Raw genomic sequence first — 25,635 nt, 5'->3', positions numbered from 1 at the left:
CTTATATACCTTTGGATTATTTTTTAACTTAGAAATTCTTGAGTATTTTTGTTTGTTTTGTTTTGTTTTTAATCTTTAATTGATGAATATATTTTAATTCATATAAATTTAGTATGTAAAGTGAGTCATGGCATAAGCAACTACAAAAATAAATAAAATTTAGCTAGTAAGAATATAATTTTAAAATCAGAAAAAGTTACTTTAAGTCGATGAAGCTAATATAAATGTAAATTAGTAACAGCAATACTTTGTATATTTCAGGGATTTGGGAACCAGGAGGATTCAGATAATGTTGCTGAGGTCTTTGCTTATGGTAAGGAGTTTTGTAGACATGAGGGGCACATCCCTTAAATTACTGACAAGAGTACATCACTGCCAGCTTTCTTCTCCCGTCCTCAGTAAGAGTCTAGCTGGTTATTACCGTGCTTGTTCACTTGAATACCCCTCCCTTCATCTTCTGTTCTGCTGCACTTCTCACTATTCAGTGCTCAACTGCCCTGCCATTTTGTTTGAGCTTCATTATGATCAAGTTTACAGGTGGCAGAAACAATTTCCATTTTGTGGCTAGAGATGCCTAAGATGCTCAAAGGGTCCAAGGTCACCGAGAGACTAGAATTCAGATATGAAAATCTATAGTGCCTTATACATACTGTCCAGATGATGGCTTCTTGTTGATGGCATTTGTTGTTTTAGACTTAGAGTGCCAATAAATAATGGAAAAGGAAAAATAGAGATCATCTGGTACTGTATGATAAATACAGTCACTTTTTTCTTTCCTAAATTTTAAATAAAATGTAGTTAAGTAATTTTCCCCTCCTTCAAACCCCTCCCTTCCCTCCTTGTTTTTCAAATCCATGGGCTCTTATTCTTTAATTATAATTGTTACATATATATGCAAATGAACCTATGTAACTTCCTGAGTCTATTTATTATTGTTCATATGTATATGTTTTAGGGGTGACAATTTAGGGGGTTTATCTCTGGGGGAAGATTAATTCTCCCTCTCTTGGCAGTCTCTAATTCCCTGTAGCTCTTCGTCTAGGGTATGGAGCCTTGTGAAATTCCTTCCACCCACATTGGTGTGTCAGCTGCTGTTACCATGGCTGAGATCTTGATTGAGATACATGATTTTCATTTACCTCCTAGCATCTTGTCAAGGACAAAGCAGGGACTGGCCTCCAGCCAGTGTCTTTGAAGTTCATTTGAGAGACCTTCTTTGTGTATTATTATCCACTGTGTTTCCTGCTTAGGCACAGAAGAATCTTCGGTCTTTTCAGTTGAATTCTCTGCCTGGTAGTTGTTATATAGGATTTTGAATACAGGTAGTGATATTTATCAATCCTTTCCCATGTGTGTGTGTGTTTTTAGTTTTTGGTTTTGTTTGTTTGTTTGTTTCTTTTTAAAATATCTTCATAGTCTGATGACATAAACACTGGTGTTTCAATTTCCTTATAAAATTGTCTAAGATTTGGCTCTAGTTCTTTATAGAAAACAATTTCTATAAATATTAATATATCACCGCGCTTCTCATCCAAATTATACCAGTCAACTTTGTAAATTCTTATTCTTATATGCTGTAGTTTCTAAATGCTTAATAGCACTTAATTATGTTCTCCTTTAAAGTTTGAAAGTTAGAAGGAGTTTAAATTATCATGAATGTCAAATCGAGTAACAAAATACAGTTTTTCAAACTGGAAATATGTTCCTATTCCCCAGTGGTTTCCTGTAAAACAGCAGTTTGCAGAGTCAGACTTTGCTGTTTCCTACCTGCTTTCCCTGTATGTGGTCCATGCTGCTCCCATGATTCTTACCCGCCCTTGCTGGCTCTCTAGGTAAGGGTGTGTCAGCGGCCGCACAGACTGTGGTTAGGACAGCATGCACAGACTCATAGTGCTCGCAGCTGAGCCTGCACATGGGCTCACATAGCACATGCGTGCTGTTCATCTTACTCTCGTTACACATGATGCTCCTAAAATACTAACGTCTTAACTAGCTTACAGGTTTCCTTTTTGTATTTCTTTAGGCTTTTGTTTCTGCTTCCGTAAAGTTGGGATTAGAAAGTTAATGTGGTAATTTGCCCAAGGGATCATGAGAGCATTGTCAATTTTCCCCTTGAAATCAGGTGACTTCTGGATACAAAGCCAAGACAATTGTCACTGCACTGCCTGGGTCGTTTCTGGACCCTCTGTTATCACCATCCCTCATGGAAGATTATGAGCTGAGGCAGTTAGTCTTGGAAGTAATGCACAACCTGATGGATCGCCATGACAATAGGGCGAAGCTCCGCGGCATCAGGTGAGTCACCGTGCTGAGATGGGCTTCTTGAGAGCTTTCAGTTTTCTCAGTCAGTGTGTTCAAATCTGGGGTGGGTGAGTGGGAGAGTTGAGGGGTTAATTGATGTCAAAATGATTTATTAATATGTTTAAAACTAATGTGTTGGAGTGTCATTCAGTATGCTTCATAGAGGACTAATATCACAATTACTACTTGAATGATTAAAAACTAATTTTATTTAGTTTTGCTTTAAGTCTAAGAGTGGCACTGTGAGCGAAAATGATATAATTCTTAATTAGGCATGAAAAGCCAGTAATATCATATTATAATAACATTTAAAAATACGTGTCACCATTCACACTACTGAGTTCAATCCTCCAGAGAATACAAGATACTATGTCCAAGTGTGCTATTTATTAAAAATGCTTGATTTATTGTTTCTAGAATAATACCAGATGTAGCTGACTTGAAGATAAAAAGAGAGAAAATTTGTAGACAAGATACAAGCTTCATGAAAAAGGTGAGGTCACCTTTTAAAGAGTGAAATGTAACTTAGAGCCCTTTAAATTGTCAGGTGGTTTTATATCTGTGGCCTTAAGTGAAGCCATAGCATTTGGAGTGGCAGACCTCTCACTGCCAGCGCCAGCCTGTCCCGCAGCCATGGTCCCGCTGTGACTCCTGGAGGCCGTGAGTTTGTCTTGTTTGTATAGTCACTGGAACCAGGCAGATAGGGTTATGCTCACTCTGTCTCTTGGTTTTGAGTATTTCTCAGTAGCACCCATTTCTCAAACATTGTCCCCAATAGCTAAGGAACTTTTAACCATGAATGAATTTTGAAAACTCAATTGATAACTAATTTGGAGGGTTTTGTAGAGTATATGATGGCCATAAACACTGAAACTACATTCATATTTTTCTGCTTAACAATAGTAGACGAATGCTTCTTTCTACTTAATTTCCCTAGATTTCAGCTTCCAGGAATGATCAAACTGGTCTGTTTTCTCTGACAGCTGTGTTTTGATTTCAAGGTTTTAAAATGACTTCTCTATAGGCTTATTTTTAGTATTTCATACACAAGTGCTGTGTTTATATCATTCCACTCTTCCCTTTCCTGCTTCAACTCGTATTGTTCCCGCTTCTCCCTTGCAAGTTCATTGGCTTGTTTAATCATTGCTATTACACACACATGCACACACATACACACACATACACACACATACACACATACACACATACACAGGAGCACATGAGCACATGGGAATATAGCCTGCTGCACTTGTTTAATGTAAACCATTCTTAATTGAATCTAATTTAGAAACAACCTGTTCACATTTTCCTTTTTTGAAACTTTGATAATTTGTCACAGTTTTTCATTTACTTTTCAATTTATTTTGTTTGGCTTTCATGTGATGCCTTAACTGGCAATTTACAGACGTATCTACAAAACTATAAAAAACCAAAACTGTGTTCTACATCCCTATGTGGAAGAGAAGCAGACTTCTCTGTTTTGCTGAGTAATTCCCACTTTTTCATGGCAGCCCATAGCAAGAATTCCTGAGTAATAGCGTTAAATGATGCAAATACACCAGAGAATACCAATTTGCTTTGTGCTGTCATTGCTTTTGTGTGTGTTACACTGTTAACGTACAATCTTTTCTGTGTCTTTCAGAATGGACAACAGCTATATAGGCACATATATCTGGGCTGCAAAGAGGAAGACAATGTTCAGAAAAACTATGAGCTCCTTTATACATCTCTGGCTCTTATAACTATTGAACTAGCCAATGAAGAGGTGGTTATTGACCTCATTCGATTGGCCATTGCTTTACAGGTATACTTTTGCAACTTTGCACAGAAGAAAAATTCTTTTTAGTGAAATAAATATCACTTATAGAGAGGTATGATTATTCAAGAACCTGAATTTTGGTTAGCAAGGTGTTTGATTATAGACTCAAATACAGTGAGTATTAACTGTGTGTCATTCAGAACCTTTCAGCACATGACGAAAAGGACAGTCCATCTACATACACTTCCAGTCTGCTGGAAAAGACAGTCATTAAGTAATCATCACATCTGAGGCATTGTTTAGTTGGAGTTGAGTGCTATACACTAAAAGGGCACCATATAGTATCCACATACATGCAGCGCACGTGCACACACCATGTATTATTGTCAGCTATCTAGACTATCTTTAGTTTCCCAGAGTAATCATAGGGAATATGCTGATGTATGTAAAACTTGATCTTTCACATGTGTTTGTTTTGTACTGAAGGATAGCGCAATTATCAATGAAGATAACCTGCCAATGTTTCATCGCTGTGGGGTCATGGCACTCGTTGCAGCATACCTTAACTTTGTGAGTCAGATGATAGCCGTCCCAGCATTTTGCCAGCATGTTAGCAAGGTGAGAGACTTAGCAAAGCTTTAAACCTGGTGTTGTATAAAACCTGCTAATTTCCGAGTAGTCATTAGATAGATAGATAGATGATAGATAGATACATAGATAGATAGATAGATGATAGATAGATAGACAGACAGATAAATAGATCTACAAAAATCAAAAGTACAATTAGTATTGTCCTGCTTTAGTTGTTATAGTTTTTAAGATTGTTGTTGAATAGAATATTTTCCTCTCTTCCATTGAATCATTATGAATCTTGTCATTTTAAGGTTTTATTTTTTGTTGTTGTTTTTTTTTTTTTTCAGTTAAATTGTTGTTTATTTGTACAGGCTGAGGTAGAGTTGGAGTTGAATAATTGATGCACCTCTTTGAATTTTATCATCTTCAATCAATGTTTAACTTACTTCAGTGGTCATCCCAGTTACCGACATGGTTTCATATATATTTCAGGTTCCTTAATGTGGCAGGAACATACCACTACTGAAAGCCTTTGTCAAAGAACCTCATGGTTATGACAACTGGCAACACAGTTTGTTAAAATTTAGAGTTTTGGTACATTCTAAAAGCAAAACTCGTTCATTCATTCATTCATTCTAAATTCATTTGCGTATTTGAGGCATGTGTATTGTTAAAGTGGATCAGATCCTTTAGGGAGCCACCCTTCCCAGGGCACTGAGCTGTGAGCAGCAACTGAGCACGCAGAGGAGGGAGTAGCTTGTGAAGGGATTTTTAAAAATAGTTTTGAATTGTTTTGCTGTTTTGAGAAAGTATGTGCTCTATTTCTTCACAGTATGTTTTAGGAAATGTAATACATCATTTTAACTTCATATATTTTATTATCAGGCTTTTGATAGCTGATGAATCTTTAACATTATATGAAAACAAAATGAACTTAGTTTGAGTTCCAAATTAGCCTCATGGTGGTATTCACTATAAGGTTCCGAGAATTGAGATTTTTAATTTCAATATTTTTGTGTGTTTGCTTGTTTTCAGGTTATTGAAACTCGAACTATGGAAGCCCCTTATTTTCTACCAGAGCATATTTTCAGAGATAAGTGCATGTACGTGAATTCTTTATATTTGAAGGAAAGGCTGGCTAGAGAGACCAGTTTATAATGACTACAAAGGAGTAACTATTGTTCTAGGTTTATTATTATCATAATTGTCTCATTTTTGTAATTTAATTTATATAAGTGCATTATAAAGTACTTTTACTCTATAGATATAGATATGCATACACTCCTGAAAATACAAAGTTTATGCCACTTTGTAAAATGGGATAATATATTTCTTAATTATAACATTGTTTTGGTGTGTGTTCTCATGTAAATGAACACTTCTGTATGAGTGCAATTTTCTTAAGATTTTCGATAACATAACATCACACAAAATCGTGGGGCAGAAATAAAAGCAAATTCATATGTTATACTTTCCTTATCTTCCACCGGGGGATGGGGGAATGCACATTAATAACACTTGATGCACACTGGCTTCTAAGGGCAGGCTCTATGTATTGTAAGCACCAACAAAGGATAATAACCACACAGGGCAGAGAGCACAGAGCCTGTTGTAACTAGACAGGGCTTTCCTTCAGCCCTGGCTTGAGCTTTACAGTCGCACTCAGCTATGTTTTCCTTCTTTGGTTCTCATTACATTTTACTATCTGTGAAAAATCAAACCTGAGTTTAGTGTTGTTCATCCTTCAGTGTTCAGTTATGTTCAGACAGTAGCAGAGAGACAAGAATGAGTTTGCAACTGACACATGACTGGGCGAAGAGTCCTAGCAACAGGGATTTTGTCACTTAAAACACATGGGTTTAAATTCTGAATGTAACTCAATATCATATCTCATCTCTATCAATTTAAAACATCTATCTAGACCTAAAAACATCTTAACCCCTAAACAACTAGGCTCTACTATTTGGTCTTCAACCCCATCAAAGACTTCAGAAGTAGTCAAATTAATTACCTGAGTAAGCAGGAAGTGTGAGTTAGCAGCTTCCAAATTTAATTAAAAAAAAAAAAAATGACAGAGACAGTTTGCTGACTGAACAGTCACCCATAGCCCTCTAAAATGTTGGAGCATCATCTTCAGCCTTCTGGCCCTAGACTCACCAAAATAGGAAAATGTTTTCTTTAAAGTTACCAAATATAAACAGTCAAAACACTATAAATGTAATTCCTGATTGTTCTGGGGTTCTTCCTGCTGTATGTAGTTTATTTATAGAGGTGTAATAGTATAAATGTATATACTATTGTTGTAAACAAAACGAAACACATGGGCTTTTCTCTAATCCCTGGTAACTGTACTTTGTCTCAATGTTGAGACTTTCACTGTAGAAAGTGTTTTATTTTTTTTTTGCTTAGGAATCAATATTGAATATTTGTTGTTTTCATCAACTTGACAGGCTTCCAAAATCTTTAGAGAAGCATGACAAAAGTTTATATTTTCTGACCAACAAGATTGCAGAGTCCCTGGGTGGAAGTGGGTACAGTGTGGAGAGGCTGTCAGTTCCTTATGTACCACAGGTGACAGGTATGTTCAGGAAACTTCCTGCTATGCGTTAAAGAATGGATGTTAATTTTATAGGTGATTTAGTCTCCCATGGTTTTGTTTTTAAAGGTTACTTTTGTTTTCTGTGTGTAAGTGCTGCTTGTATGCGTATCTGCACCTAGTCTGTACGGCATTCATGGTGTCCAGAAGACAGCTCTGGAACCTCTCTAACTGCAGTTACATATGGGTGTGAGCCACCAGGTGGGTGCTGGGAACTGAGCAAGAGCTAACCGCTGAGCATCTCTCCAGCCCATCATTTCTTTGCATGTGTTTTTGGTTTTGTTAGTTTGTTTGTTTTAAAGCTATTTTTAAATGATTTCTGTTTTTAAGTACTGTTTTAGAAATGTTTTATAAATCTCTAAAGATGTAGATAGGGTCTTACAGGGAAATCAATCAAGTGGTTGTCTTTACTATATTTTTAATCTAGTATTTGTTCATTGTTTTATACTTTCATGTTTCTTAAACAAGATGAATTTATTTTTATTAAACAAGACTGTTTCACATTTATCATTTGAAAGACCACAGATAATTCTTAAAAGAAACCTGCTAATATTTATGTACATTTTTTCTGTTTTTGAAAATAATGTCATTGTATTTGAAGACAAAATTATGTGATGCCTTGCATTAATTTTTTTGTTCTAAAAATTAAAATTAGTTTCTTGTACTGTGATAGTTAATGTATAAATGAGTGTTACATTGGTGGAACAACAAATAAATTTCTTTTAAGATATCTCTGTTATATAAAAGAGCTCTTTGAATCTAGCCAGACAGTTTTATTTATTTATTAATTCCCAAAAGTACTCAATCATATATAGCTGTGACCAGTCTGAAGCTAACCTGGGCTACATAGTAAGAACTTTGTCTGAAAAAAAAATGAGAAAAAAAAAAACCATATTAGAACTCTGTAATTTAAGGGTTTTTTTTTTTTTTTCTTTTTCTTTTTAAGCATTTAAAATATTAAATAATTTTACTTTGGATTTAGCTGTCTTTCTTTCCGGCCCAAAGCCTCATAAACCGAGGCGGAAATGCAGAGGTAACTAACTGCACCTGGTATAGCCTGCCTACCCTGTAGGAAAGCACTCCCTGGGTGCACCGGTTAGATAGTGGAGCTGTCGGCTGTGCTGCTAGCTGTAGCTGTGCTCTGTGCCTTCTTCCTCTCTCCTCTCCCCTGTTGCCTTCACTGTAGTTTATAGCAAAACTTCTGCTGCTTGTTCTCACATGTGACCTTGCTTCTTTTAGTTCCTTTTCCCTCAAACAAGCTACATTCTCTTTCACTGTGCCCCCTTATCAAGGCTCAGGAGGACTCTGACTATCTCAGGGGGTAATTAGTTATTTGGCTGGATAGAAATCCTTAAGTACAAATAGGCTTTTTCCATTTATGAAGACTGATGTTTTTAAATTAGTCTAGTGTGTAGACCTTGCATCATGCACGAGTTCTAAGAGTGATATTTTATGGGATACTCAGTTTTACTCAGTTATTATTTTTTTTTTCTGTGTAGCAGTCATTTGCTACTGATTGTTAAAATTGTGAGCAGTTAAGAACAATAAAGCAAAATATATTTAGTGTGCTGGGTAGCATGCACCTACCACAACTGTAATATTAGCTCCATCTATCATACTTTGCCTGGCCTTGAGAGCAGCACTGTGTTCTTCTTTCTACCTAATCCTTATACTAGCCTAGTGAAGAAAGTAGCATTATCTTCTTTGTACATGAAGATAGTGAGATTGATAGTAAGTAATTCAATTAGATAGCACACTAGATTTAACTGTCCCTGTGCTCTTTGAAGTGCTTAATCATTTGATTTTACTAACTTTTTAATGAGATCAAAGATTTTGCATGCATTCAGAATGATCCATGACAGCAGTGACCAATAATCACCATCTTTTGTTTGAGTCTTGTGACCATGAGTCCAACACATGCACCACTCTTAAGACCTGACAGCACGGTCAGTGATAGAAAATTTACTTCAAATGATCCAGATTGCATTTTTGTTTCCCCATTTCTTGGGAGAATGAAAATACTCTGCTATTAGCAGAAGGCCAGGCATGGTGGCATATGCTAATAATCCCAAGCACCCGGAGGCTGTGGTACAAGGACTGCTAGTTTGGAGAGCTTCTTAACTGATTAGGTTTACTATATGTCAGGAATTGAGGGATGTGGTAATGGAAAGATGCTAGGGTATGGCCACTGTCTTGAAGGATGACAACCTCATGGGGCAGCCAGATAAACAGTTCATTCTAGAGAAAGACCTGTGATCTGCCAGATACTGCTGAGCCACTGGTGTCTGAGCAAGAATCGGCTGACTGTTGCATTTTTTCAGTGAAGTTAGAATTTGAATGAGTAGTGAACACATCAGTGTGTACTAAATACCACTCTATGACAGCTAGACAGTACTCTATCTGGAATAGTTAGAAGAAACTGTCCCATAAAGTCATGAGTAGCTCTGGTGTTCCAGCTCTACACAGACAGAAGCCAAAGCAAGCGAGGCAAGTAGAGGTTCTGAATGTTATGAAGCCAAGCTTCAGTATTTCCTTAAGTGTAGGTTCTCCTGACCCACAAAACACAGGTGGTTGAATGGCGTTGCTAATACTGTTGTAGCTGTGTGGGACAGAGGTTTGATTCATTGTAAATTTGGTTCTAACATAACAACCAGTGGGGCAATTATAGAATTTCTTAAGTGGCATGATGAGGAAGTGGAATGAAATCATAGCACATGCTGAATGGATTCTACAGGGAAATGTTGCTAAGTTCTGAAGTACCTCTGTGCTTACTGGTATTCTAAGCAAAGGCTTCTCTAATGGTACTGGTTATAAAGGTGTGTCTGGACATTGCTTTTATTAGGTAATTTGGCAGTCAGACCTGCTGTGCGTAGCTGCTTCCATGTCTCTCTCTTATAAATACATCATATTTTATGTATGTGCAGTGACACAGAAATCTCAGGGAGCTGTGCATTAGTCAGTAGGCTGTGCAGCTGTTTATGTGTCATAGCTAGGAAGGAAGGCATTTACTTCAGAAATGGTTCCACCAGCAGAAGGAGAACAGAAGAGACATGCATTAGAAGGTTGTTCTTCAGAAGAGTCAAGATAAGAAAGATGAAAACTTCTTTAAGATGCCACTCTTGAAAGAGAACAGTATAGAGATAGAGATGCCTTATTAGACACAGAATTGGATCGAGGACTTTCTAAACAGAATTGATGAATTAGAAGTTCGAGACATTAAATTGGCATTCAGTAGAGAAACAGTATTGTGTCATGATCACTCCAATGGGCATCTGTAAAATGCCTCCCGGGTGCCTGCTACAGCCAGCGTGTTATTGGCCAAGTAGATCCCTTACAACAGTGAGAGCAGAAATAGACCCAGTTAGGCTCATTGTTAGCATTTGTAATGATCATCCTTACCAGAGGAAACATCGTGAGCTATGCTTTCCAGAACCCTCTCCCTCCTGTAGCTGTGAGTGAGAGGTGGCATTGGAAAGTATTCATGTGGTGCTGAAGGTCAGAGAGATGGAACTATAGCCCTCAGGGCCGAGGCATTCAGAAGGGCAGGCAGCTAGCTTTACATTTCATAGTGGGTTCGTGAGAACGAGTGTGTGCTTCACACTGTCCTGATCCATTCCAGCAGGGGCTGGATTAGCCACTGACTCTATATATTGGAATGCACGATGCACTTTCTTTTTACTTATATAGCCATGGTTAGTAGCTGTTCTTGCATCCTTCCTTTCCTATTATAGTGCTTGAAAGAAACGTATTGAAGTCCCCTATGTGAAAAACTTTCAACCCTTTATCTATAACCATAAAAAGAAACAAAACCAGAACAGATACTATCTTATCACTTTTTAGGTGTGCTACTATCACAAAAGTAAAAGATGGTAAGTGTCAAGAGTACCCAGAAAAGAGCCTTACACATTGATGGCTTTCATGATTAGGGATACCATAAACTATTATAGCTGCTTTGAAAAATTTGATTGAGTTTTGTTTATTCATAAAACTGAAAATATAACTACCAAATGGCTCAGCAATCCCACTTGTGAGCATACCCAGAGGAATTAAAACCAGTGTTTAAGACATCTGTATGCCATGTCCCCTCAGAACTCATTACTAACAAGGGGCAGTATGTAGATAGAAACAGCTGAGATGTTATCAGCCTGACAGTGATGTCCATATACAGCAGAGCACTATTCTGAAAAATAGGTCATTCTCGCATCTGTATCAACATGAGTGAACCTAGAGACATGACGTCTACCTTATGACTATATCCAGCCACACAGGAATACTTAAGTTCTGATATTTATTGTGCAACATGGTGGCCATTGGTAGTTATTGTGTATATTTCAAATTAGCTAAAAGAGAAATTAAGGCTAACAAGATGGCTCAGCAGGTAATTTCCCTTGCTGCCAAGCCTGATGACCTGAGTTCAACTCTCTGAACCTGCATGGTAGAAGGACAGTTGTGCTGTGACCTCCATATGTGCAACAAGATATAGGTGTTGTATGCGTGGATGCACACACACATACACAAAATAAATATAACACAGTTTTAAAATAAGTTGTAGTAATGTTCTTACTACAAAGAGATGGTTGTTGTTGAGGGTAGATGTGCTCCTCAGTCTCTGATCATTCCACATTGTATGCAGGTCCAACATTGTATTGCACCCTAGGAATGAATAAAAGCAATTACTTACAATTAAGTAAAATAAAAGTTGAGAACACACTGCTTTAAATATTTACAAAGATCAAAAAACCCCGAACTTACTTTTCTACGTTTTCTTACAATCTAAAATGGTTATCTGACTAAATAACTCAACATTTCTGAACAACAAGTAAAAGTAATAAAAACAATTTTCATTTCAGATGAAGATCGTCTTTCTAGAAGAAAGAGTATTGTGGATACTGTATCTATTCAGGTGGACATTTTGTCCAACAGTGTGCCTTCTGATGATGTGGTAAGTTTATGGTGGAGAACTGTCTTAAGGTAGTCATTATTTAAAAGAAAGTTTTCTCTTCTCACCTATAAATGGGAAAAACTACAAAGCTAAATTATCCCCAAGTCAACTAAATTGTTAGTAGAAATTCATACAATTTAATTCTTGTGAACTTATTTCAACTGTCAAGATGCATAAAGTCAATATATATTAGTAGACTTTGTCATTGGAGTTCTATATGATAGAGCTATAAAACAGAAGCCATATTGTTTTGTTTTGTTTCACTTTTAAGTATGATATGTTAAGCCTGACCTCTTAAGCTCTCTCTATAAGTCCTTTTTTAAATGAAATATAAAATACACAGAAACAGATAGAGCTGTGCACCTCCCACAAGACCACACCCTCACCTCAGAAATTCACTTGTAAGGAAAAACTGTTTGTCTTTTGCATATTAGCTGTTAGGCAGGTGACTTAGGCCGTCTCAGTGAACTGCTCTTCAAGGACTGGCTGCTTGCACTGCCAGCCTTTAGACAGTCCTCATTTCGGTAGAGCGCAGGAGAGTACTTCCTCAGTTAAAGAAAGAAAAGCCATCCGGCACTCTCAGGACTTGTTTCACACAAAAAATTTTGATAGTCTACTAAAAGTGACACAGTGCTAGCCTCTCAGTTCAGCTTCCTCTTCATGACTAACATATTCTCTTCCTTTTTTGGACCTCACTGTTTCTTATTGATACAGTATAAATGCATAAAGGATTGTCCAAACAAGTAACTTGAGTTGTCTGAATTTATGCTTTCTCATTCCCATAGCGTTCAACCCCTGTCAGTTCAATTGTAATTACTTCGTGGTCAAGAAACAAATAGCTTACATCTTGTTTGCTACTCAACTTTCCATTATAGAGAATTATTTCCTCTCATCAGTCACTTGCTAGTGGAGCTCAAGAGCATTGAAGTGGGCTCAGGGGATAGCTTAGTGGGTAAAGTGCTTATGCAAGTATGAGGGCCTCCCTTGTGATTCCCCAGCACCCACAGAAGAAGCCAACTGCTGAGATGTGGAGACAGGCAGATCCTCGAGGCTCATTGGCCAGCCCATCCAGCCCAAATGTCAAGGTTCAAGTTCAGTGAGGAGATACTGTCTCAGAAAACAAAGTGGAGCATGGGAGATGGCAGAGTAGATAAAACACTTGCCAGGTATCCATGAATGCCAGAGTCTCTGCTACCTCAGAAAAAACAGCAGATGTGACATCCACCTGTAACGCAGAAGGTGATCACTAGAGCAAGCTAGCCCACTGGAATTGGTGAAATAGGGTTTACCAAGAGACCCAGTTGCAGTATACAAAATGAAGAATGATCAAGGAAGATAATCTGGCATCATTTTTGGGTTTCCACACCTGCACACAGGTGACCTCTTCACACACGTGGTAGTCTGTATGCACACGTGCACACACAAAGATGAAGAGAAAATGGGGTAGCACTGCTCTGAAGGAAACCTGATTGGGGCAGTGAGGGAATAAAGAGAGGATAGATGATGCAGCAACACTGGAATTGGGTAGGCTGTGTTCTCACTGATGGAGCAGTACCAGTACCAACCATGCAGCAACCCAGAACCTCAGCCCCTTAGCTAGTCTCAGTGGGAGGTCTTTGTAGGGGAGCAGTGTCAGGCTGTGGTCATCTGGGAAGAGGAAGCTGCAGTTGCCTTTTTTTGCACGCACTGCCTGTTTCCTCAGCCTGACCTAAGGAAGGCCAATTCCCAGGGATCTGGGCCATTGGTCCTTATTGGTAGTATACATTACCATTGCTTACGTATTCATCCATTGCTTACATATTCTCTCAAGGCTTCTTCTGCTCCCCACACTGAAGGTAGGTGGAGGAACAGTTGAAGGAAGCATCCAAACATCATCTTGGCCTCAACATGTTTGCACTCTCCACCCATGTGCACACATAAATGTGCACACACACGGGATATTTGAAGAGGCAAAACCATCCTGCCCAAACCCACCTCTTTCTTCAAAGCCACTTTAGTATATGTACTTCTGTTAGTAAAGAGGTATTGTGTTAGCTCTTTTAATGAGTGAGGTAATTTATACTCAGAGCCTTGGCTGCTAGGCTTAATTTTAATCAGGAACATAGCTTATTGCAATGGTTATGTTTTTATTTCTCCTTTTGCTTTTTTTTTTTTTTAATACGTTTGGCACTTGGGACTATTGTAAAGAATCAGTCTGTTTTGATAGAATAAACCAAATATATTTTCATGAAGACATTAAAGAGGGAAGATTTTACATGAAAAATCCATTAATACATTAACTTTTCAAAGACAATGTGCTATAATTCCTGTTACATACATCACACACTGGATGTCTGATAAGTATGATTTAGAGAGCACATTGGAGTTTCAGCTCATTTGGAATATGCTTTTGTGCATTAGTTATGATTATTTAAATGCCAAAAGACGGAACAAAATTGCTAATCAACCTTACTGATCAGTAAACATTAATATAACAAGAATACTGGCCTTCTAACATTTCCACTGTTCTTTGTTCTGTACTATATATGTTTATTTTTGTTTTGTTTGTTTTAAGTCTGAAGCTATTTAGAGCACTCTAAGAAGAGTGAGGTTTTTTTTTTTTTTTTCTTCATTAAAATGCTAGTGCTAGATTGCTTCTAGGTACAAATGACTAGCCAGAGCCTAATCCTGTATATCTGCTCCAAATATCTAGAATACAACTGAAGATTCCAAAGTTTAATCTGACTTCAACTAGAACTGTGGTCCTCAGTAGCAAAGCTGAGGTAGTGGGACTCTTGCTGCCTGACTTCCAGCTAAAGCCTTTGTTAAGAGCCGCTAAGGTGCAGAACACGAAGTCTTGCTTTCCTTAGTCTTGCTGCCTTAGACTTAGCAAAAGACGCTCATGAGCTAAAATTAGGGATGACCAAAGTGCCAGGCAAGTACTTGTGTATAATATCATTGCTTAACTTTTGTTTAGAGATACTATAGAGATGATTTATTACTTGCTGTGAAATGTTTTAGTACCTCATAAAGTACCACTACCCATTTTTTTAAGCCACAAATGTACTAACTTTTGAAAGTCATAAAACATTTAATGTTACAGCTGTTCATACTTCAAAGCAAGAGATTTGAGAACCCAAGATAAAGGGTGTTTACAGGAAAAAAGAAAAAAAAAAAAAAACTGGTGGTTAGTCTCAGAAAATCTACAATGTGCTTGTTTAAGGATAAATACTTCTCAGTCTAATAATTCCTTAAAAGCTTAATTTATTTTTTTAAACGTGTGTGAGTGTTTTGCCTCATGTATGTCTGCCTGGTGCCTGAGGAGGCCAGCAGAGGTGTTGAGTCCACTGGAACAGGCGCTAAGGACAGTTGTAAGCCACCATGTAGGTGCTGGGAACCAAAACGTGGTCCTCTACAAGAGTCGCAAATGCTCTTAACCACTGAGCCATCTCTGCAGACCATTCTGTTAAACATTTAAAATCTTAGATGATTTTATCTTTGATATGTACACTATCTGTAGTACTAAAATTATAAAAGCTCATTAATGGTTAGTTCTTATTTACCACATAGCTAAAAATGTACTTGTAATCTCAGCTTTGATTATTTCAGATGGTCTTCCTCTTACCAAGCACAGTTCAGTCACACTGGGAGTCTAATGGGCATGTAAGCACTGGAGCCCAGGCCTCATCCAAGGGTGCTGAGGTGCTGCCTGCTCTGCCAGGCTAACATGCTTCTGTGTGTCCGATCAGGAAGCCACTGTAGGCTGTTGTTATGGCTAGCGAAGAAGTGCAGAACATTTGCTGTTTGGAATATAATCTCAGATCAAGCCAATCAGAAAAAGGAAAAAAATAATTGTGAAATGTTTAGATGAGTTTTATGTTGGTAAGAATATGAATTATGTTCAGTTTCCTTGACTCTTTGTTCTACTTACATTCCCCTAGGTTAGCAACACTGAGGAAATTACCTTTGAAGCACTGAAGAAAGCAATTGGTGAGCTGTGGAACCCTTGTTAGCTCTCCTAAAACTCATACCTGCCTTGTTGCTTTCTTACATGATACAACATGAACAGAAAGAAAAGGAAAAAAATTAGGTCATTTATTTAAGTACATTGATTAGGCTTTTTAAATTGTCTCTCATACACACACACACACACACACACACACACACACACACACACCAAGCAAACAGTGGTATAAACAAGGTCTTTGTTCTTTACTGTCTAACAAACTTTGTAAAGACAATCAAGACCTTAAGGTTAAAAAAAAAATCCCTTTATGTTGTGAGACTCAGACATGTTAGTTCTCTATTCATTGGGATCAAGATGCAGTTTAACAATACTTAGCAGCTCATATGTTCAAAGGCAGCGTGGTTATACATAAAAGAGTTATTTAGGAAAGCCCTGGTAGCCCTTTGATTTGTAGTAAGTCGTTGTTCTCTCTTATATATGTCGGTGAGTGTGTGTGTTCTTGTGTGTATATATGGATATCTGTGTGTGTTTGTATGGTTATTGTATATGTATGTATTTGGTGAGAGATGCAGGAATTCTCCTAGAGTAGGCATTGGGCTATGGAGCTTTAACTCTTTCTTAGATTTATCTTTTTCCCCCCAAATATTTGTGTTATCTAGTATTTAGTGAAACAGTTAAGAAATGTTGCCTATTAAGCTGTTTTATCCTATGAAAGTAACCCTTTAATCACTCTTATTTGGAGGTTTATACCTCCATGGCTCCCATGGTCTTTGGCAAGAATTGTGACACTAACTATCCTTACATAGATACCAATGGAATGGAAGAACAGGAAAAGGAGAAGAGACGTCTTGTGATAGAGAAGTTCCAGAAAGCACCTTTTGAAGAAATAGCAGCACAGTGTGAATCCAAAGTGAGTGCCTCCATAGGGAGTGGCTCTTTGGAGCTCATTCCTGTCACTGGCCAGCAGGAGCTTTAGGCAGATCATAATCCCCAGCCTCTGAAGGCAGAGCTGTTAAACCATAGAATGTGCTTTTGTGGTGATGCTGGTGGGTATGGCAGATGCTAAGCTGGGTGCTAATGGCTATCCTTGCTTTGGTGTTCTTTTCTGTTTTGTTCCCAGTGGTTCTTAGTGATTTTGCTATGAGTATTTTGTTGTATTGTTTTACCTTGTGGCTATAGAACATGAAAGGTGTGGGCATGGGGAGGACAGCTACATTAAATTCCAGTAGATACTGCAGATTGGAGCATTAAAGCAATCTGTATGTCAGCCTTATAGCTGTGCTTTGTCTACTGGATGGCAGGGAAACAATACATCTTTAACATCCTTCTTGTTTTGCAGGCAAATTTGCTTCATGATAGACTCGCTCAAATATTGGAGCTCACCATACGGTAAGGGTTTTGGTAGCAACACAGAAACCAGTACAAGCTGTGCATGGCTGTGACATTTAATAACTGCTTTACACCGAGCATCAGCAAGACCCGACTCTCAACCCCGTCTCTGTTCTGACTCTAATTACAAGGGCAGTCTGAGCCATTTCTTGTCCAGTTACTTCCTGGCATTTCTAGCTTTCTTTTAGCCTGTTCTTTCCTCCATGATGACCCACTAAGAACATCTGACCCACATTCTACTGTTGTGTTTAACTAGGAGAGCATTTGTATTTAAGCATTTTCCCCCACTTGATCTGTAGTTTAATATGCCTCCATCCAGAACAGTGACACTACTACCAGTACTGATGGGCCATTTCAGTCACTGCCTTCCCTTGATCTTTCCTTGGTCCCCTCAAGGTGCTGGGAGAATTAAACTTCAAAGCACACAGTATATCAGCACTGTCACTATTCTGAGGCTGCCTCTTCATAAGTACTTCAGCCTGAGAAGAAGGGAAGGCTCTCTCTAGGCCCCTGCAGGGGAGGAGCTGACACATGCACATGGTCTCACATTAGCATCATTGTAGAAATTGCTATTCTGTAAGGCAGCCTGCTAGAGGGCACACACAGAACCTTTCTCCTGGAATTTTGCTTTCTACATCAGATAAATCTTTCTCTTTTGGCTTGACTAAATAAGTCTATCTCTCTCTGTGTCTCTGTCTCTGTCTCTTTCCTTCTCTTTGTCCCCTCCCTCTCTCCCTCTCTCTCTTTCTTCAAGTCTTTACCTTATGCCTGGTAGAGATGGTTCAACATTCTGGTCCACTTGTTCTTTTTCTACTTTGTATTTTGCTTTCACATGTAAGACACATTTTTATCAGCATCACATATTTCTCACAATGTTACTATTGGTAAGGAGAGAATTGCTCATTTATAAACGTTCAGAAGAGAAATGGACTGAAATATAAAATGTGCTATAGAGTTTCCTTTCAGAGAAAATTGCCAAATGCAGAACATTTAAAACTGTCTCTTAGTTAAGATTCCAAAGACCTACTATGTGTTTGGCCTTAGGCTGCATCCTTTTTGTCAGCTACTTCTGCTCTCAGCACAGCCTTGAAGAGTAAGGCAATGCTATTTCTTTCAGTTCACAGGTGAAGACACCAGAGCTAGAGAAGCATCATAACTTGCTGGTCCTGTGCTCAGAGACAGACAATTAGAGTCCACACCCTGTGTTCTCAAGTGGACTAGGGAGCACTGTGTTACTTTGGGCCACATTTGTGTGGATTTAAAAATTTAAGAACAGCATTCTGGTCTTTATCTTCTATATACCATGAATTTGTCTGAACTTTAGCTGAACCACTTGGTGGTAGTTAGTATCTAGCAACACTTGGGAGTTTCCCAGATACTATGCTGGGTCTACTAGTTCAGTAGTGATCTATCCACATTGCCTCTTTGGAAGTCATGGGACAGCCTATGTGATACAGAGAAGCTGCAAGCATGGTGTGGTGTACCATAGGTTTTCAGGCTCCTCTGAACAATTTTCTCCTGTTTATCTGATCAGCCAGAGAAGAGAGTTTGTGCTCCACAAACGTGAAGCCAAACCATGCTATGCCCAAGCCCTTGCTTATTTTTTGTTTGTTTCTTTTATTCACCATGCCTTGGGTACAGAGGAGATAAAAGAAGAAATGCAAAGCAAGTGTAAAATGAATAACAACAGACATGGCCAGTTACTGGACCCTGTTCAGAGGACATCAGAGCTTACAGGAGAGCTCATGCTCCAGCAGAGGCTTGCTTACCCTCACGCTTGTTTCCTGCCTTTGTTTACTAGAACCTCACTGTTTTGTACTCTCTTTACACTCTCATAACGATACACTTCAACATTCTTATTCAAGTATTAAAGCGTTGTAATCAAAAATGCAAATGCAAAAATGATGTAGAAGAAATAAATAGTGTCAGTAACTTTAAAGACCACTGAGAGAGCACAGAAGAGGCTTCCTGATACAGCCACTGGCCAGCCATCTCACTGATTCACGCTCATGCTCACGTTCCACCATTAGCAGCTGACCTGATCTCTGTTTCCTATTACTTGTTCTTTAGTTTTTGAATAATGGAAATATTTGTTGTTATTATAATGCTGTGATTTCCCTGTGTGTATACATACATCAGCTTTTATTTAATAACACACTTAAGATCTGTGCATTTCACTCTGAAAATGATCCAATAATAAAACATTAATGGGTAGTATAACTGTTGGAACACTTGCAAAATTATTTGTTAGAACAGTATATCAAGAAAATACAAAAAGCAGTTGCATAACATAGTTGAGGGCAGTTCAGAATTATAGAAAAGTATATGAAGGTAATACTTGTAAAATTATTAATTAGTGAAAACATTGACAACCATAGAATACTAATTAATACAGGTTATGAAATAACTGTAAGTCTGAGTTATACTTAATATTTATATACAGAAAACTCATACCTTCTCCTTTTTTATTTTTGTATTTGTATGGCATAGGCAAGGGCTCAGTAGATAACTTCCAGGTGTTGGTTCTCTCCTACCATATGGGTTCCCAGGCTTAAACTCAGGTCGTCAGGCTTGGAGACAGCAACTTTTTCCCACTGACCCATTTTGCCTGCCCTTATACCTTGTTCTTGAAGAGTAAATTAATATTATAAAGACATCAACTCCATACAGATTAGCCCATTATTTAAGTCAATATGTTCACAGAGTGTAATTATTAATTTTTGTTCAAGGGAGATAGGAAAATGCAGTAGGAGAAGGAACAATCAAAGGCCCTGCCTACTCCAAGAAAAACATGGTAGATCTTGTTTTGCTTTGTTATTAATTAACTAATTAATTTGACTTTTTTGAGACAGTGTCTGTAGGGTCTGGCTGCTGTTGCTCACAGAGAGCCACCTGCCTCTGTCTCCTGAATGCTGGGATTAAAAGCCTGAACCATAAAGCCAGGCCTTGCTGGCATTTCCAACAGGTTGGGTTTATATACAGTAGATAGAATACAGAAGAAATTGAGATATAAAAGCATTTATGACAAGGATAAGATTTTAGGTTTTCAAGGAAAGCAGTTGTTGATTTACTCTTATGTAGGCCAATGGTGACATGTTAGTGACAGCAGGAGGGACATTTCTCTTTCACTTCTTCAAAGAGAAAGGCAAGTTCTGATTGGACAGCAGGATGTATTTGGAGGTGTATGTGTACACATGCACATACATGTGATCGTCGCTAAGTAAAAGAGTTGAGAATTAAATAATGAACTAGTAAAAAATATTTGTGGTATAGGACAAAAGATTAATTTCCTAAATTGGTCTGTGAAGGAATACAGTCAGTGGATTTATGAGTTTATTCATTTAAAGAAACCAAAATGAATGCCACAGAGATATTTATCACTTACAGTAGCTCATTAATAATAATAATAATAATAGGAATAGATATTTTCTTGCCTTCCAGGTTATCAAGGATTGCTTCCAGTCCTTAAACCACTATAAATTTCCAGTTTTGTCACAATACATGCGAAGAGTAAAATTGTGTGTCTACTTAAGAGTCAGAAACTACTTACTTATAAGTCTCTACACACACACACACACACACACACACACACACACACGTATGTGTGTGTGTGTGTCCTTTGTCCAGTAGATAAAGTATCTCTATATGACAAAATACTACACTACCATAAGAGTGATATGCATGAAGATACATTTTTTTACTTGTGAAACAAAGTAGCTCATAAAAATGTACAGTAGAGAACACACACACACACACACACACACACACACACACACACACACACACACACACGCGCTTCTTTTGGACTTAGCAGCCAGCATCCCTGTCTTTTGCCTATGTGGTGTCATACATCACCCACACCTCCACTGCATCAAGCCCTTCCATTAAGGAACCTTTCTTTGCTGTTTGCACCCAATGGTTAAATACTGTAAATGCACCTGCTGATAGCACCATGTTCTTGTTTTACAGCCCTCCTCCCAGTCCATCCGGAACACTCACTATTACTTCTGGGCATGCCCAGTACCAGTCTGTCCCAGTCTATGAGATGAAGTTTCCAGATCTGTGTGTATATTGACTGGCTCATGAAGACTACAGCATTTAGAAGGACCTTCAAGTCTGAAAGCAAGGCCAAGATGAGTTTTCAGGATTTGTATAATGTTTACTGACATGTCCTGAACTGTGATGGGATTTATCTCTAACCAGTACTTTCATGCTGTATTACAAGGTTAGGGACTCTGATTTAGAGTACTTTTGAAGATAGACTTATGCCACATTTTAAGTTGTTTTGAGGTTCCGATTAGCTTTTAAGATTGAACATGTATTGCTTTCACATTATGCCGTTAAATAGTATATTTTAAACTTTGCACAAACATACTTGTTAAAGAGATTGAAAATATATAAAGTGTCTGCTGCATTTCTTGTGTCTATGCAACTGCTTAGAAATCAATTGCTTTTGTTTTGTCTTCTTCAAAAGTGAATATATTCCTGATTCTAGGGTTGCAAATTCTCTCATGCTTCAGATGGCCTGTGCAGACATACCTTCAGTCCTCTATAGTAACATGTGGCAGGCACCCCTAGGCTGTCAGCCATAGAAAACATCTACTGAATAGTATTCCTGCCTAGGTTTCCATGTGGAAACTGGCCAGCCTTACTGGTCTTGTGATACTGTGTTTTCTGCTTCAAGTTGATCCCTTGAGCCCCTTAGACCTCATTCTTGGAGTACGAAAGATGCAGTGTTTTTCAAATATGATGTATTAGTTTACATGCTGCGCTTTGAAACTATAGTTGTATTTTGCTGTGACTCCATTAATTAAATGAAATATATATTTACTATAGAAAAGAAAGACATTTAAAGCAGCTACCTGTTCACCTGTGCAGAGTCTATACATTTCAGGTTTTTTAAAAAAATGAATTAATTTACATTTTATATTGTTCTTTGTTTTGACTTCATAGTAAAAATTTTCCCCAGTGAACCTTTTAATTTCAAAAATTTGAAGCAAAACTTGTGTGTATCTCTGTTGAAGGTTAGCTACATACTTCAAAGCTGTGCATGTGTTCCTTCCAAGGCCCGTGAGTGTGAGCTGCCTTTACTCAAGCTTGTGAGACTGCAGGGGCTGTGTGTAGTGCATATGCTAGGGACACCACCACACGCTGAACATAAGAATTCTGCAGTTGTAAGATTCTCCTAGCACGGTTTTGTGGAATCACTTGGTATAACTCGACCTTTTCAAATTCAGTTTCCTTTTACATAAAATAGTATTCCTATAAAAAAGTTATAGCTCAAAAATAATGTTTTGTTTTTGTATGAAAAGAATAGGATGTTTTAACTGTGTAGTTTTGGTTATTTGGACACCATTAGTACAAAAAGGCAGGGGAGGAAAATGGAAATGAGCATAGAACAGGCATGCCCAAATCTGTAATATTTACAACAGAGGAAAACACCTTGAAGAGGAGTCCATTGTTAAAACCTCTTGATAGGAGAGCCTGGCCTGCTAGCTAAGTGTAGCTCTACCAGACCTGTCCTGGGAGGGACAGTGCAGTGGCCACTGGAAGAGCAGTGCCCTGCTGCAGCTATCACCATAGCTTCCCCTCACCCTGGGGAATATGTGTCACCAGTTCATGTTAAACTTTATTCATTTTTGTTTCCCTTTTTTATTCTTCATTTTAAAAGAAGGATATTATTTTTTGACTGCATTTAAAATCTAAACAGGGGGACATGCAAAAACAATCATCATCCACTTGGATGCCATTTTATAAATCAACACTGTGTGCTTTTGTATGGAAAAATATATAATTTAATAGTATAAGAAGAAATATATATTCACTTGCATTCATTCAGAATACAAGCTTTGCTGTACAAAGTTTCTGTTTCTTGGTGACTTAAAAAGGTATGCTTAGCATGCAAAGGAGAACCATTGCAGTTAGTCTTTTACCATACCTATATCTTGGTTTTTATAAATTGTTGGTTTGAGTTCCATTACTCTGAAACCACAGCACACCTCTGGATGTCTTAGGTCCAATAGACTGAACTGCTCTTGTTGACAATGCTTTCCAAGCAGTGGATGTCTGTCTGTCTGACTGTTCCACATTTGCAGGGATTGCATATGGGTGGGTATGCAAGCTGTAGCTAATTCAGGTACTGAATCTTCAAGACTTGCTGAGGTTCATTGCATTGGTCTATTTTGGCAGGTACGTGATATTCAAATCATTTATTGTTCTCCTTGCTGTATACAGTTAGTTATATTCTTTTGTGTTGTGACACTGAACAGTTAATTTAAATGTTCCTCCTATGGTTGTGATCCTTGCGTGTCTGTGGCTGCTTACATAGTTTATTGAACTTTCTCTGAACCTGAACTTTCATATTCTTTCTCTCTCACCTTCTCTTTCCTCCTTTTCCTCTCCCTTCCCTCCACTACACCCTCCTTTAGAATTTATTACCTTTAGAGTAATACTATCCTTAAGCTCCCTCCAAGGGGACTCGTTTGTCTCACTAATGCTTATACATGTATTACTGTAATGAAGTAAGTTTTTTAAATGTAAAATTTCATTGTGCAATCATATGTAAGCAATAAAACAAAAATCGCATCTCTTGTGTATAAGTGAATTTTTATTATAGCATGATGTGTAAGGAATCATGCTTGTTCAGCATTCAGCTTCGTGAAAGTCAAATTACTGGGTGGATTCTTCTCCGCATACATGAGACTCTTCAGAACCATACCTTAGAGTGGCAAGCAAGAAGAGAGCCTAGGTAGGCCTACTGGGTGCCTCACATAGTTGCCATCTCCTTGTTGGCCTTGGAGACTTCTTTCACCACACTTCCTTCCTCTATAAATTACACAAAGCCTGTCAAGAAAGTCAGCTGTTCTCTCTAGTACTGTGTGTCACCCTGGGCCTAGTCTGCCCTGCAGAGCTCCCCTGCCAGCCATAGAGTTCATGAGCCTCTTAGATTAGCTACTATGACACAGTGACAGGAGCTTGGGCTCTGATTCAGATCCAACCCAAACTCCTGGCAAAGCAGTCATAGATAAATGGTTGCTCACTCGTTGGGAAATGAGAGCAGTATGATCTGCCCTCACTGCCTAACTGAGAGGTAAGTGAACCACTATGTCATGGCTCCATTATAGGATAAGCCTCAGGCAAATATTAATGACGATTTTGGGGGATTCTAATGTTCCCTAAAACCACTTCTGAAAGTAATACCAGCTATCCTGGACACTCTAGAGTCAATCTCAGAGCTCCCTACTTAAGATATGATGAAATTAGGGAAGGTGTATCCCCGTTGATATTTGTTCATGAACAAGGCTGGCCTAACATTTCCTGGATACCATGTTTGTGAGTGCTGATCTATTGTCCACGACCCCTCACTGTCAGAAGTCAGGAACTGCAGGATGCAGGCATGTGGGCTCCATTTCCATGAGGCAAGTTCATCCTATAGAAGTGAAGTGGTCAGAATTATAAAATGGGGGTTAGAGGATGTGAAGTCAGGCAAAGGTCTTAGTAATCTTTATTTTTAAGAAAAGGCCTTCAGATGGTTTCAGTGCAGAATTCTACCAGACCTTCAAGGGCGAGCTAATACCGATACTCTTCAAGCTACTCCAAAAGATAGAAATGGATGGAAAATTACCAAATTCATTCTATGAGGCCATAGTCTCATTGATACCTAAACCTCACAAAGACTCAACAAAGAAAGAGAATTTCAGACCAATTTCTCTTATGAACATAGATGCAAAAATACTAAATAAAATACTTGCAAAACGAATACAGGAACACATCAAAGATATCATTCATCATGACCAAGTAGGCTTCATTCCAGGCATGCAGGGATGGTTTAATATACGGAAATCCATCAATGTAATCCACCATATAAACAAACGGAAAATAAAAAACCACATGATCATCTCCTTGGATACAGAGAAAGCATTTGATAAAATCCAACACCCATTCATGTTTAAAGTTTTAGAGAGATCGGGAAAAAAGGCACTTTCCTCAACATAATAAAGGCTATATACAGCAAGCCAATAGCCAAAATCAAAGGAAATTCCTCTAAAATTGGAAACAAGGCAAGGCTGCCCACTCTCTCCATATCTCTTCAATATAGTACTCGAAGTTCTAGCCAGAGCAATAAGACA

General features: G+C 38.2%; 1 protein-coding gene across 3 annotated transcripts in view; it reads left to right on the top strand.

The window, feature by feature from the left end:
• The window catches only part of Efr3a (EFR3 homolog A), an 84,579-nt gene extending 61,567 nt beyond the window's left edge, over positions 1 to 23,012 (top strand). For all 3 annotated transcript variants that reach the window (XM_051159593.1, XM_051159592.1, XM_051159594.1), the window contains 12 exons: positions 262 to 313; positions 2,123 to 2,295; positions 2,719 to 2,794; positions 3,944 to 4,105; positions 4,547 to 4,678; positions 5,669 to 5,736; positions 7,084 to 7,211; positions 12,080 to 12,171; positions 16,092 to 16,140; positions 16,924 to 17,027; positions 17,457 to 17,506; positions 21,476 to 23,012. In XM_051159593.1, the coding sequence (XP_051015550.1) occupies positions 262 to 313; positions 2,123 to 2,295; positions 2,719 to 2,794; positions 3,944 to 4,105; positions 4,547 to 4,678; positions 5,669 to 5,736; positions 7,084 to 7,211; positions 12,080 to 12,171; positions 16,092 to 16,140; positions 16,924 to 17,027; positions 17,457 to 17,506; positions 21,476 to 21,581 (1,192 nt within the window). In that variant the 3' untranslated portion in view covers positions 21,582 to 23,012. The remainder of the gene's footprint in view (positions 1 to 261; positions 314 to 2,122; positions 2,296 to 2,718; positions 2,795 to 3,943; positions 4,106 to 4,546; positions 4,679 to 5,668; positions 5,737 to 7,083; positions 7,212 to 12,079; positions 12,172 to 16,091; positions 16,141 to 16,923; positions 17,028 to 17,456; positions 17,507 to 21,475) is intronic.
• The last annotated feature ends 2,623 nt before the right edge of the window (positions 23,013 to 25,635 follow it).

The sequence above is a fragment of the Acomys russatus genome, chromosome 17, assembly GCF_903995435.1.
Source record: "Acomys russatus chromosome 17, mAcoRus1.1, whole genome shotgun sequence".
Taxonomy (NCBI): domain Eukaryota; kingdom Metazoa; phylum Chordata; class Mammalia; order Rodentia; family Muridae; genus Acomys; species Acomys russatus.
This window is presented reverse-complemented; position numbering and strand designations above follow the sequence as displayed.